This window comes from Chiloscyllium plagiosum, unplaced genomic scaffold (assembly GCF_037043375.1).
Source record: "Chiloscyllium plagiosum isolate Xiang-an unplaced genomic scaffold, Cpla_swu_hap1 HiC_scaffold_32, whole genome shotgun sequence".
Taxonomy (NCBI): Eukaryota; Metazoa; Chordata; class Chondrichthyes; order Orectolobiformes; family Hemiscylliidae; genus Chiloscyllium; species Chiloscyllium plagiosum.
The window spans coordinates 3,294,472-3,307,625 of record NW_028270170.1 but is presented as its reverse complement, the minus strand read 5'-3'; the positions used below and the strand labels follow the sequence as shown (position 1 = coordinate 3,307,625).

The 13,154-nt window shown below is 41.5% G+C and overlaps 1 protein-coding gene across 6 annotated transcripts in view; it reads left to right on the top strand.

Moving 5' to 3' along the window:
* aclya (ATP citrate lyase a) overlaps positions 1 to 13,154 on the top strand; it is a 76,247-nt gene that overhangs the window by 16,539 nt on the left and 46,554 nt on the right. For all 6 annotated transcript variants that reach the window (XM_043674724.2, XM_043674727.2, XM_043674726.2 and 3 more), the window contains 5 exons: positions 4,016 to 4,138; positions 6,874 to 6,936; positions 10,683 to 10,873; positions 12,143 to 12,222; positions 12,938 to 13,068. In XM_043674724.2, coding sequence (XP_043530659.1) covers positions 4,016 to 4,138; positions 6,874 to 6,936; positions 10,683 to 10,873; positions 12,143 to 12,222; positions 12,938 to 13,068 — 588 coding nt within the window. The remainder of the gene's footprint in view (positions 1 to 4,015; positions 4,139 to 6,873; positions 6,937 to 10,682; positions 10,874 to 12,142; positions 12,223 to 12,937; positions 13,069 to 13,154) is intronic.

Sequence of the window (13,154 nt, the reverse complement as noted above, 5' to 3'; positions counted from 1 at the left end):
TGGGAAAGCAAATCTTAGCAGGACTTATACACTTAATGGTAAGGTCCTTGGGAATGTTGCTGAACAAAGAGACCTTGGCGTGCAGGTTCATAGCTCCTTGAAAGTGGAGTCACAGGTAGATAGGATAGTGAAGAAGGCGTTTGGCATGCTTTCCTTTATTGGTCAGAGTATTGAGTACAGGAGTTGAGAGATCATGTTGCGGCAGTACAGGACATCGGTTAGGCCATTGTTGGAATATTGTCTGCCATTCTGGTCTCCTTCCTATCGGAAGGATATTGTGAAATTTGAAAGGGTTCAGAAAGGATGTTGCCAGGGTTAGAGGGTTTAAGCGATAGGCTGGAGTGGTTTTCCCTGGAGTGTCAGAGGCTAAGGGGTGACCTTATAGAGGTTTATAAAATCATGAGGGGCGTGGATAGGATAAATAGACAAAGCCTTTTCCCTAGGGTAGGGGAACTAGAGGGCATAGGTTTAGGGTGAGAGGGGAAAGATATAAAAGAGACCTAAGGGGCAATCTTTTCACGCAGAGGGTGGTATGTGTATGGAATGAGCTGCCAGAGGAAGTGGTGGAGGCTGGTACAATTGCAACATTTAAAAGGCACCTGGATGGGTATATGAATAGGAAGGTTTTGGAAGGATATGGGCCGGGTGCTGGCAGGTGGGACTAGATTGGGTTGGGATATCTGATCGGCATGGACAAGTTGGACCTCTCTGACTCTGTGACTCTATGATCGACAAGAGTCTTTCTGCAATACATGGTTTACGCAGTGTTCATGCAGCAAACACTAAGCAGCTAATGCTGAAATGTAAGCATCATAGGTTGCCATATATACTCTATGTAAAGTAAGAACATAAAGTCACCATAGTCCTATAGGGCTGTTCTCCCATTAGAGAGAGAGAGAGACAGAGAGATGACTGGTGATGGTTTAACCTGAGAGTCACTGTGCCTCCGGCGAGGGGAGAGGTTGTGAAGGAGACACTTTCGTGATAACCTCAGTGGGTTCAATTTCTGCACTCTTTACATCACTGTATTGCAAAGCAACCACCAGCCAAATGAGCTAATGGATCCTGAAATGTTACCTCTCGGTACAGGCTGAATGGCCTAACTCTGCTCCTACATCTTATGAATTTCTGAACTTATGCAGACTTCTAATCCAAATGTATTAAAATGATATCTTCTGTTCTTACAGATGTTGAAGATGCTGAATTTTGGTACAATGGCCATTTCTTCAAATAATTGCACTTCAACCCGTAGATGGTTGAGTTGTTAATATGATGTGTCAATAAAAGCAAGTGCGATTTGAGAAAAGAAATTTTCTAAACAGTGAATAGTTAGGGTATGGAATGCGCTGCCTGGGAATGTGTTGGAGGCATTCAAGAGGGCATTGGCTGTTCTTTTTTGGATAATAATGCTGTGCAGGACTATGGGAAAACAAAACAGGCGATTGGCACGAGATGGTAAAGCAGAACTGACTCTATTGTCTAGTAGATCCTGGGCTGAACAGTCTCCTTCCGCACTGTAATGATTGTGTGATTTAGTGAGCAGGGCCACTAGGATCTCATCTCTTCTGCTAAGCCCAACTGTGGCTCCATTGGTAACGCCCCTGAAACCGGAATAGAGGCTTATAAAGTTGAGGGACATGGATAGGATAAACAGACAAGGTCTCTTTCCTGAGGTGAGGAAGTCCAAAACTAGAGGGCATAGGTTTAAGATGAGAGGGGGAGGATTTAAAAGGGACTTAAGGGGCAACTTTTTCACACAGAGGGTGGTGTATGTATGGAATGGTCTGCCAGAGGAAGTGGTGGAGGCTGGTACTGTTACAGAATTTAAAAAGTATCTGGATGGGTACATGAATAGGAAGGGTTTAGAAGGATATTGACCAAATGGGACTAGATTAGTTTAGAATATCTGGGCAGCATGGACAAGTTGGACTGAAGGGACTGTTTCCGAGCTGTACAGCTGTATGACTCTAAAGCTACTGGATTCAAGCCCAATCCAGGGTTTTTTTATTTATTATTCACTCATGGGATCTGGGCGTCACTGGCTGGCCAGCATTTATTTGATTCAATTTGATTGGTTTATTGTCAAGTGTACTTAAGTACAGTGAAAAGCTTTGTTTACAAGCAGTACAGGCAGATCATAGTGAGCAAGGACACGTGGATCATAGAGTGAAAACAAACTAGACAGAGGCATAAGGTTATTCTGCACAGGGCATGCACTAGGCAAGATCAATGTTAGCAAGGTCAGTATTATTTGAGGCTGGACAGTCCATTCAAGAGTCGAATAGTGGTGGGGAAGAAGCTGTTCCTGAACCTTTTGGTGCATGTGTTCAGGCTTCTGTATCTTCTGCCTGACGGAAGGGATTGTAGGAGAGCATTACTGGGTTGGGAGGAATCTTTGATGTTGGCAGCATTTCCGCAGCAAGAAGTGTAAATGGAGTCCATGAATGGGAGGTTGGCTTCTGTGATGGTCTGGGCTATGCACACCACATTCTGTAGTTTCTTACAGTCCTTTGCAAAGCAGTTGCTGTACCAGGCCGTTATGCAGCCGGACAGCATGCTCTGTGGGTACCTCTGTACAAGTTGGTGAGGATCCTTATGGACATGCCAAATATCCTGAGCCATCTGAGGAAGAAGAGGCATTGATGTGCCTTCCTGACCACGAGGGATTGTTGATTATTGGCGCTCTAGGAAGTTGACTCTCTCCACCTCCGCTCCCTTGATGTAGATGGGTGTGTGTTCTCGTCCTTTCTTTCTGAAGTCAATCAGTTCTTTAGTCTTGTTGATGTTGAGAGAGAGGTTGCTCCCATTGCACCACATCACCAAGCCCTCTATCGCCTTCCTGTATTCTGACTTATCACTGTAGTGTAGAGTAGAGTAGATTAGATTTGTCATTACTACCATATACAACTGTTTGATATCCTTCCCACTACAGTGATGTCGTCAGCAAACTTGTGGATGGTGTTCAGTCGGAATTTGGCAAATGAGTCATGGGTGTACAGGGAATCCAGTAGGGGGCTGAGTATGCATCCTTAGGGTACTCCAGTGCTGGGTGTTATTGTGGAAGAGGTACAATTCCCTATCTTCACTGATTGCGGTCTGTGGGTCAGGAAGCTGAAGATCCAGTTGGAGAGGGCAGAGTCGAGACATAGGTTCTGAGACCGAGTCGAGTTCTGAGATCACTCTGGAGGGGATGATGGTGCTGAAGGCAGAGCTGTAGTTGATGATCAGGAGTCTGATGTAGGTGTCCTTGTTATACAGATGTTCTAAGGTTGAGTGCAGGGCTATGGGCATGGCATCCACTGTGGACCTGTTAAGTCAGTAGGAAATTGTAGGGATTGAGGCGGGCTGGAAGACAAGTTGATGTGGACAATGATCAGCCTCTCAAAGCACTTCATGATGGAGGTCAGAGCCATTGGGCAGTAGTCATTAGGGCACATTGAACGTGCTTTCTTAGGTACAGGGATGATGGTGTCCTTCTTGGAGCAGGTGGGGACTTCGGCTTGTAGGAGGGAGAGGTTGAAGGTGTCAGTGAATACCTCCACCAGTTTGAAATTGCCTGTCCCCAGCTGCCTTTGAACTGAGTTTCTGCTGGGCTATTAGAGGGCAGTTGAAAGTCAACCACATTGTGTGGAGTCACATGTAGGCCAGACCAGGTGAAGATGGCAGATTTCAGCCTTTGAAGGACATTAGTGAGCCACATGGGCTTCTCTGGCAATCGTCAATGGATTCATGGTCATCTGTAGATTCTCAATTCAGAGGCTGATTCAGACCTCCAACAGTAATGATGTGTCGACAATATGACCATGATTGCATTAAATAACTGAGCAGGCTTGATGGGTTGAATGGCCTGTTCCTGTGTTCCTAAGTACAAATTCTGATTTTAAAAGAATCCGTTTAACCTTGAAGTTATATTCCCTTGAAAGAAGGGTTATTTCTGTTCTTTTGGACATAATTTCTTGGCTGTTTTGATTTCATTGTATTAACCTTTCATGTTTTGTTTTCTCTTGCTGTTTAGCGTTTGGTGGTGAAGCCAGACCAACTGATTAAACGTCGTGGGAAACTGGGCTTGATTGGAGTTAATCTAGATTTGAATGGGGTAAAGGAATGGTTAAAGCCGCGTTTGGGATTGGAAGCAATGGTGAGTGATGTAACTATGATTGGTATGGTGTGCGAAAATGAAGCGGTGCACGAATGACTCTTCCAAGTGGAGAAACATCCTGGCAACAGTTTTCTTTGTCAAGCCCATTTAAGAATCCTGTATGTTTCAATGAGATCACCTCTCATTCTTCTAAACTCCAATACATTGAGTCTCAACTTGTTTAGCCTTTACTCTCAATCAATCCTTCCATACAATGGATCATCCTAGCCTTCCTGATTACTTGCTGCACCTGTGTGCTATCTTTGTGTTTCATGCACAGATGTCCCCCAAGTCCCTTTTGTGTTGCAGCTTTTCTCCATTTAAATAATACTTTTTTGTTCTTTTGTTCTGCTTTCCGAAATGAGCAGCATGACTGCAGTGAAAAGTGTGTTGCTTGACAGATCCCACTTTGATGAGATTTGACTTTTCTATTACTATTACGGTGCTGATGATTCAGTACGATGATTCATCTTCTCTGATAGCTAGATTGCTGCAGCAGACTGGCAGCAAGGATATCTGCCAGGTGGGGTAATCATGTCCTTGAGGGTTGGACTGACACGTCCTTCAGCTGGAGGAATCTTGAATGTACTCGTGCTGCAGGTTGCAGCACTTCACTGATTCCGCTTCAAGCAGATGGGTTACTTAAATCCACTAATTCTTACAGTATTGAAAACTATTAAGATTCCTCAAGGGCAACTGAGGATCAGCTTTACATGCTGTCCCAGCCAGTAAATCCCCTTATGAGTAAAAACATTAAATATATTGGGAAGCTGCATCCTTTTCTACCTTGTGGTTCCAATCCTACATCTATTGTAGCCAGTACTGGATGCAAGATTAAAGGTGCATTCTTCACTGGCTGTCTTGTAATAAATAGTGCAGCGATTCAAACAAAATGATTATACCATGTTAATCTTGCATTCCAGACTCAGCACAAACAAAGCACACCGTTAGCTTAGTTCGCATGTATACTTGGTAAGGTATTGAAAAGGCTGACTGAAGCCTTTAAGTTTCAAGCCTGGTTTTGGAAGCTGTCACTGCTCTGCAGACTTTGAGACTGGAATGTGAAAGCAGTGTGAAAGTTCAACTTCACAACACGTCTCTTGTAGACAGCTTGCTGTTTGGTGAGCTGCCCTGGAGCAGCCCTTCCTCGCCAATACCATCACAGCTGTCTGTTAAATGTCAAATTGAGGGGACAATCCATTAGGGAATGTAAGGAAATTCACTGCTTCAAACATTCAGTCGTAATGAAGTTGTCTGCTTCTATTTTGTCTGATGTATTTGACATATGAAATGTAATTTACGAAAATGTCAACCACAGCAGCAGCTTCCAAATATATTCAAATTATATTGCTCAGATCTAAACATAGAAAAAAGGTTCAACGTCTGGCTCGCTTATTAGTTGCAGTGTATAAAATCAACATATTGGAACAGCTATATGATCCCATGACAGCAGGTATTATTGACTTAGCCACTGCATTTCTCTATCAACCTGCACATGTATGGCACAGAGCTGGTGTAACTAAATGGGGTAATACATAAAGTTTATATCAGAGGAATGGGTTATGCGGGTAGCGAAAGCTAGTTCAAATCAAAGTACGTTAAATGTGACAGGGTGTATGGCCACAGATTTGGTGTTGCAAAGGTAAAAATTTAGGATAGACATTGCTAAATGTTTCCTCCAGATGATGAGCAGCAGCCAGAGGGGACCAAAGTGTTGTTGAGAGCTGTTGTATTGTAAGCAGCAGTATTTACTGTATTGTACAACAAATCTATAGGTTTAGACATATGTACATACTAAGATTATTTTAACTGTGAGAAAGTGAGGACTGCAGATGCTAGATATCAGAGTCGAGAGTGCAGTCTAGAAAAGCACAGGTTAGGCAGCATCCGACGAGCAGGAGAATTGATGTTTCAAGCACAAGATCTTCGTATGGTATGAGGCCTCATTCCTGGCGAAGGGCTTGTGCCTGAAACGTTGATTCCCCTGCTCGTTGGATGCTGTCTGACCTGCACTTTTCAAGCACCACATTCTTGACTAAGATTATTTTAAGATAAGTTTCAATGAGTATCTATGCTCCACATGATCTTGAAGAGTTAGCAAAAATGATTTGATTTTCCCAAATAAAAATCAAAACTCTTGGAAATGTGCAGCAGATCTGCCAGAAAGTAAGTGTTCTCCTTTTGAATGAAATGCTGCAAAGTCTGAGAGTGGAGTCTGTCTCTTTTCTGATCCTGTCCTTTTTTTTTCTTAATGGTCTAAATGGTGAGCTAGTGCTGTTCCTGTGACAGGTTTGCTAAGGCATAAATAATAAGTGATTCTTACAGCCTGCTGTGTGGACTATGGTAGAATCTGCTTGGCTGAGATACAAGATTACCTGATCCTTAGCTGCTTTGTCACCCAACTCTGGGAAGTGCTACTTCATTGCTGTAATACAACTTTAAATGATGAGCCCTCTTGCAATTGAAGTAGTGCAGTAGAAGAGAATTTGGCTGTAGAGTTCCTTGGTTAAACACGTACAATAATATTTCCATAGCATTCAGCATCTCATTAGTATTTGTAGAATCTTTCTCGTCCCCAAATGTTGGTCTCATTAAATGACCATTAATGCATATAAAGCATTTCTGAGCAATAGGTGATGTTTATTTGCTTATAAATATTTATATAAATGTTTGTTCCAGGCAGAAAGCAATAGGTTTTTGATGTTTCCTCATTGAGTTATTTTTAATTTAACCAGGTTGGACGGGCAAAAGGTGTACTGAAGCATTTTCTGATTGAGCCATTTGTACCTCATCAGCAGGTTGGTCAAACTACAGATTTTAAACTGAAGAAATTTGCCTCTGGTTTTTTGACTAATATTGAGAATTATGGCGTTTACTCACTGCTGCGGGATTAATTTCCATTGTGTGTTCCTTAATTTGCACATGGATAGATTTAAACAAAAATATTCCCAATCTTGATTCTCAATTCTGATTCTCAATTCTGTTCACAGTTCATTAGTTCTTGTTTCATTTAAAACTTCTGACAGTCTCAATGGGGCAAAGCTTAGGATCCTTAGCAAGGAGCTGTCAGGAGCTCTGAATATGAATGATGGTTAACATAGCATCTGGACAAAATTCTCCTATTAGATTTGCAGATGCACATTATTGGTATCTGACTGGAATTGAGATTAGGCATTCTCATATTTCTCAATTCATTCTAAGGCATACAAAGCTGAAAGGAAAAGTGAAAGGCAGAATAGTTTTAAAAAGTAGTAAGTTTTGGTGTTCAGAGGAATTTGGCTATCAACGTATGAAAGGCAATTAACATGTTAGTGTGGTCAGCAATTGGGAAGACAAACTAATCTTGAGGCATTTGAAATAAGGAAGTGTAAAGAAGCTGCAATTGTCCAGAGCTGTGGTTAGATTGCATCTGAAGTAACCTGTACAATTTTGGTTTCCTTAGCTAAGGAAGTGTATGCTTTTCTTTAAAGGATGAGAGAGGCTGGGATGGGCAAAGGAAAGGTACAGGGTTGCAATGAAGATTAACAGTTAATTCCAAGCGTGAGAGGGCTGTCTTGTGAGGAGGGCTTAAGCGGAGTGTGCCAGTATTTTCTGCACTTTAGACAAATGCATTGTTCTCATGGAAACTAAGAAAATTCTCAGAGGGCTTAACAGATGCTGACACAGTTTGTTTTTCCTGATGGCTCGGTCTAGAGCTAGGAGTACAGTCTTGGGATAAGGGATTGGTCTTTGCCATGAGCGTGTATCAGAGCCCTGAAGTTCTGTCGATGTTTTTAACTTTTAATTCCAAAATATCTTTAAAAAGGTTGATGTAGCCAAAATGGCTGCAGATTTAAATGAAGTGGCTGTTTGGAGAGAAACCCACAGATTGCCACACCTGTAGATACAGAAGGAACGTCAAACAACAACCCTTCAAAGGACATTGGTGATTGTGGGGTGGAGAGAGGCAAACCGAAACTGACTGGATTCTGTTCTGTGATGAGAGCTGATGGCCCTCTGCTCAACAGCCATTTATCCCCCTGCAGATTATGTCCCAAATTGCCAATGTGTTTTTATACAATGATAGGATTTAAAAAGCCAGTTTCAAGTGGAATGGAATGCTCCCGTATGTTCCAGTCTGGGTTTGAATGTCAGCTTGCTGTGAAGATCACAGTTGAAGAGTCATCTAGACCGAACGTTAGCTTGCTCTCTCTCCATGGATGCAGTCTGACCCGCTGTGATCTGCAGCATTTTTTTTGTTTTCAGTGTCCCCCACTTAACCCTGTTACAAACAAATACCCCCTGTCACTCTAGTGCTAGAAGTAAGCTAGACAAAAGGAGAATAGGAATTCGCTTACTATTGAAAGGAATCCGAACAGAATCTCAGCCAATCTGCAAAATGAGGGATTGTGAAACTGTTCAAGTAACATCAGCGCTACTGGTAACCATCACGGCAACAGCTGTAGCTTTCAATTATTTGCTGATCAGAAACAATTCAGAAAATGATTTTTAAATTTTTTTTTAAACTGCTTATTTTGGACTTGCAATTTGTGTGCACATGTTGCATTTTTATTTCTTGCGTTTGTGAATTAGCAAATTCATACTTTGGTAACCACGCACCATCCTGTTCCCTGTCCAATATCCCTGTCTCCGGCTGGCTGCATTGCTCCAGCAAAGCTCAGCACCAGCTGGGAGGACAGCATCTCCTTTTCTGCTTAGGAACTCTACAGCTTTCTGCATTCATTATCCAGTTCAATAACTTCAGGGTTTGAGGCACCTTCTCCCATGTCCTTACCCCAATCCCCATACACCAGGCCTTGTCATCACATGGTCTGCTGTTACACTCTTTCCAGTAACGTGTAATGGTCTGCTATTACACTCTACCCATTGTTAGCCAGTAAATGTATCCATTAGTAGCCATCCATTCTCCTCGACTGACTCTGTTCTCCAATTCTTTGTCCAACTGTGTTCTCTCTTCAGGCTGTACCTCCACCTATCGTTTACTCCTTACCCCTTTCCACCTCCCTATCTTCTGCATAAAAAAGATGACTTTTCCTAGCTACCATCAGTTCTGAAAGAAGGGTCACTGGACCCAAAACATTAACTCTATTTTCTCTCCAATGATGCTGACACACCTGAGCTTTTCCAGCAATTTGTGTTTTTGTTTCTGGTTTGCAGCATCTGTAATTCTTTCACTTTTTTAAATTTACTGTTTGTTAACTTGAACCTGGTTAAACTGACTTTTTAAAGCACATGTTTATTTGGGTCTGGGAGTGAGACATCCACAAGAGGCAGTCAATTTTTAAATTAAAATAGTTGCAATCAACTGAAGGGGTCAGTGAATAAAGACAAGGGAGCTGGTTCATGTCTCCACTTAAGAGACAAGGTGAAATTTTTTCACTTGAGTTCTGAATCAAGGAATTGAATGCTTGATGACTGAGTATAGTGAAGGTTGGGATTAATTTACTTTTTAGGAAGCCAGGTAATCAAAAAGTTGGGGTTACTTACGTGAAAATGGAGTGGCGCGGAAGTTCAGCCATAATGCTATTCAGTAGCAAAACTGGTTTGAGTTGTAGGGCCTTATATTCTTCCACTTTCAAGATTTTCTAAGGTGAAGGTCGCAATTCCAAATGGGGCAATGAGCTGATCTTTGGAGTGGTGAGCTCTGAGGCAGCAATGGCCATTACTTCTGCAGTTCTCAATAAGTTCTTAACAATTTTCAATCTTCAAAATGGGCTCATTTTCGGAAAAAGGTTGGGAAGCATGAAAATGCAGGAATTTTGCTTTTCACATCTGTCTTTCGGTGGCCAAGCTTCATGAATCACTTCATGTTTCCATCCCCCTTCTTATAGTACTTCGTTAGGAAAGGAAGATCCCGTGGCTATAAATTGCTCTGTGACTCAGCAAGTTTTTAAATATGTATTCCCAACTGGCTTCTAAATAACAGTACAGGAGACATTTTGTTGCACAGAAGCTGGCTACAGTGTGTGTTTTTTGTAACGGCTGCTTAAGTTTTTTTAAAAAGTTGCTTGTAAAGAGGAGAGTTGAAGATGTTGGGTAGCATCTTGTAGAGATGTCCCTTGTGAAGAAAAAGCACTGGTACAAACTGGATAGGTAAGTGACCACAGAATTTTAGGAAGGGAAGTGGGTCAGTCAGCTGGAGTCTGTCCTGTTAATCGATTACAGCATGACTGATCTACACCTCCAGTTTCCTGCCTTGTATTCGTATTCATTTATAACTTTGCCTAACAAAAATCTGTAAGTCTGATCTTAACCACCAAGTGACCCTGTGGCATCTGCAAATTTAAGGGAGTGTCCCAGTTTTCTGCCAGCATTTGTATACAAAGTTTATCAGATATCACCCTTGAATGATAGAACCTTAGATTTAAGATTGGGTCTCTATGTTCCTGATTTCTCACGAGAGAGAAGTTTCTCATTATTGACTCCTTTTAACATTTTAAGTATCTTGATCAGGGTATCCCTTTATCTTATAACCGTGAGGAATTCAAGACAAAATTATGTTGCTTTTTTGTGAGCTGTTAACATTTTTGTGGTTCTTGCTCAGGATGAAGAATTCTACGTCTGCATTTATGCTGCTCGGGAAGGCGACATTGTCCTGTTCCATCACGAGGGTGGGGTGGATGTTGGTGATGTTGACTCGAAAGCCCACAGATTCATGGTGGAAGTTGACGGAAATCTGACTGAGCAGGATGTTATTACGCAATTGCTCCAGCATGTGCCTGAAAACAGGAAAAGGTAACTTTAAACAAAGTTCTTTTTCTGTTGCATTATTGGCTGTTTGCCTCCTACGCTGCTGCTAGGTTTTCCATTGGATGCCTCTATTTAAATGTGGATGGGTAGTTTACAGCTTCAGTTGTTAGCTTGTACTGGTCCCACCTCTGGTGATACGACATTGCAGTTGATTAGTGCTGGGTCACTTGAGTCAGAGATTGCATATAGTGTACAGATTATAAACAGGAATCTGATCCTCTTTTGGATAAGATGATAGGTATCTGATTGTGGCCTCAACTTCCTTTTCTTGTGTACTTCTGATACCCATAGATTTGAATCATATAGAAAAAGTAGTCCTTTCAGTGCATTGAACCTGTTCTGCCATTTGTTTAGGTCATGGCAGATCTACCTTGTTACCATTTTCCCATGCTAGCTCCCTATCTCAATGTCATTAGCCTGCTGAAATCTAGCAACTTCTGTCTTGAACCTGTTCAGGGAGTGAGTTTTCACAGCTCTTTTAGACAAAGAAATCCAAAGTTTGTGACTTAGTGAAGAAATTTCTCATCTCAAGCTCGAGTGACCTATCTGTTAATTCAGGACCAAAGGGACAATAGTTGGCCATTCATCCGTAGGGATTTTGCAATGCTCTTTAGCTTGCTACACTCCAATAGTGACCAGTTCGGCACTACTTTGGTTGTAAAGCATTGAGGGGTATCTCGAGGTTTTGACACATGTTATATAAATGCAAGTTCTTTATCCTATTTTTCCTCTCCTGAATGCTCTGTGCTACAGGTCACATGTGAATACCTCTGAGGGCAGTACCAGGCAGATTGTTATTCCAGAGGGTCAAGTAGCTTTCCAATGCACTCATTCTGTTTGCAGTTACTGGCTGCTGCTTAGACACATCTCGATGGTTCAAGGAACAATTAGCCCCTCTTCACTAAGTGGTCTCTCGAGGGGGAAATAGTGCAGAATATTTTAATATAAACTTCAGACCAAAAGGAACGTTTCATTTAGTAAATTAATTATGGCCCAGAGTACAATATATAACCAAAACATTTAAAGAAAAATGGTTGAGAAAGTGGCAGACAGGAGCTGCCTCAGCTGCAGTAAATCTTCATATTAAATGTGCACAGCTGCTACTTTATGTCCATTTCAGTGCCATTTGAACTAAACTATTAGAAACAAGAGTAAGCCAGTCAACTTCTCAAACCTATGCTATCTTTCACCTCATTTTGATCTGTGAAATTGTCCATTTTGTCATTTTAACTTTTGGTTTTCTTGAATTTTCAGCACTTTGGCCTCTTTTATTGTTGGACTCTTCAAACTGTATGAAGAACTGTTCTTCACCTACCTCGAGATTAATCCATTAGGTAAAAATGAAATTTGGTGACCAGTATCCATAGGATGTTTTTAAGCCAAGTTGATTAAAATAAACAGCAACTTGTAAAGGACAACCTTTTAGTGGGTTGGCTGCTAGTCCTGCCATAATTTTTTATTTTCATAATAGGCCCAGTGCAATTCATGTTTCCAGATTAGCAGAGCTCTTAAGTTGAGGCCTTAAAATCCTGGTGTCATCTTCAGCATTGGACTAGAATATGACTTGGGCTCTGCGTAAAAATTAATAGCATGCACATCAGAACTTGCATCATATAGCTAGAAGCCACATCCTGAGCAACAGTTTAGGGTTTCTCAGAGCAGAAATGGACAAAAATTGTGTGAAGTAACATCTCAAAGTATGAGTAAAATCTTGAAGCGAAAATTGGAATTTTTTTCACGAGCTGTAAGGGTATAGTCGAGGTCTTGTTCTGTCCCCTGTTATCCTTTATTAATTAGATTTACCTACTTCATGCCTTTTCGGTTGCAAGTTTTAATTCTATTTCCTTGCATATCTATACTTCTGCCTGTCAAAAATCTAGGGTTCCTTAAATAAAGGTTACGGAGTGAAGATGAACACTGCTGCAAAAATAATGCCAAGATCTCAAAACCAAACTGCATAGAACAGACTTTTACAATAACGCTGTGTTGGTTTCTGGTATTTTCAGTGATTATTTATTGCATACCCTTTACCCTCTGGATTCTCTGCAGTTGTTACTGGCTCTGGAATATTTGTCCTTGATATGGCAGCAAAGATAGATGCCACAGCAGATTACATCTGCAAGAGTAAATGGGGAGACGTGGAATTCCCACCACCGTTTGGGAGAGAAGCTTACCCTGAGGTAAGTAGTGCTGTATGATGACACATTTCGTGTTCTTTTCCAAATCGATTACCTTTGGCTAGGCATCAAGGTTGCAGGACTAAATG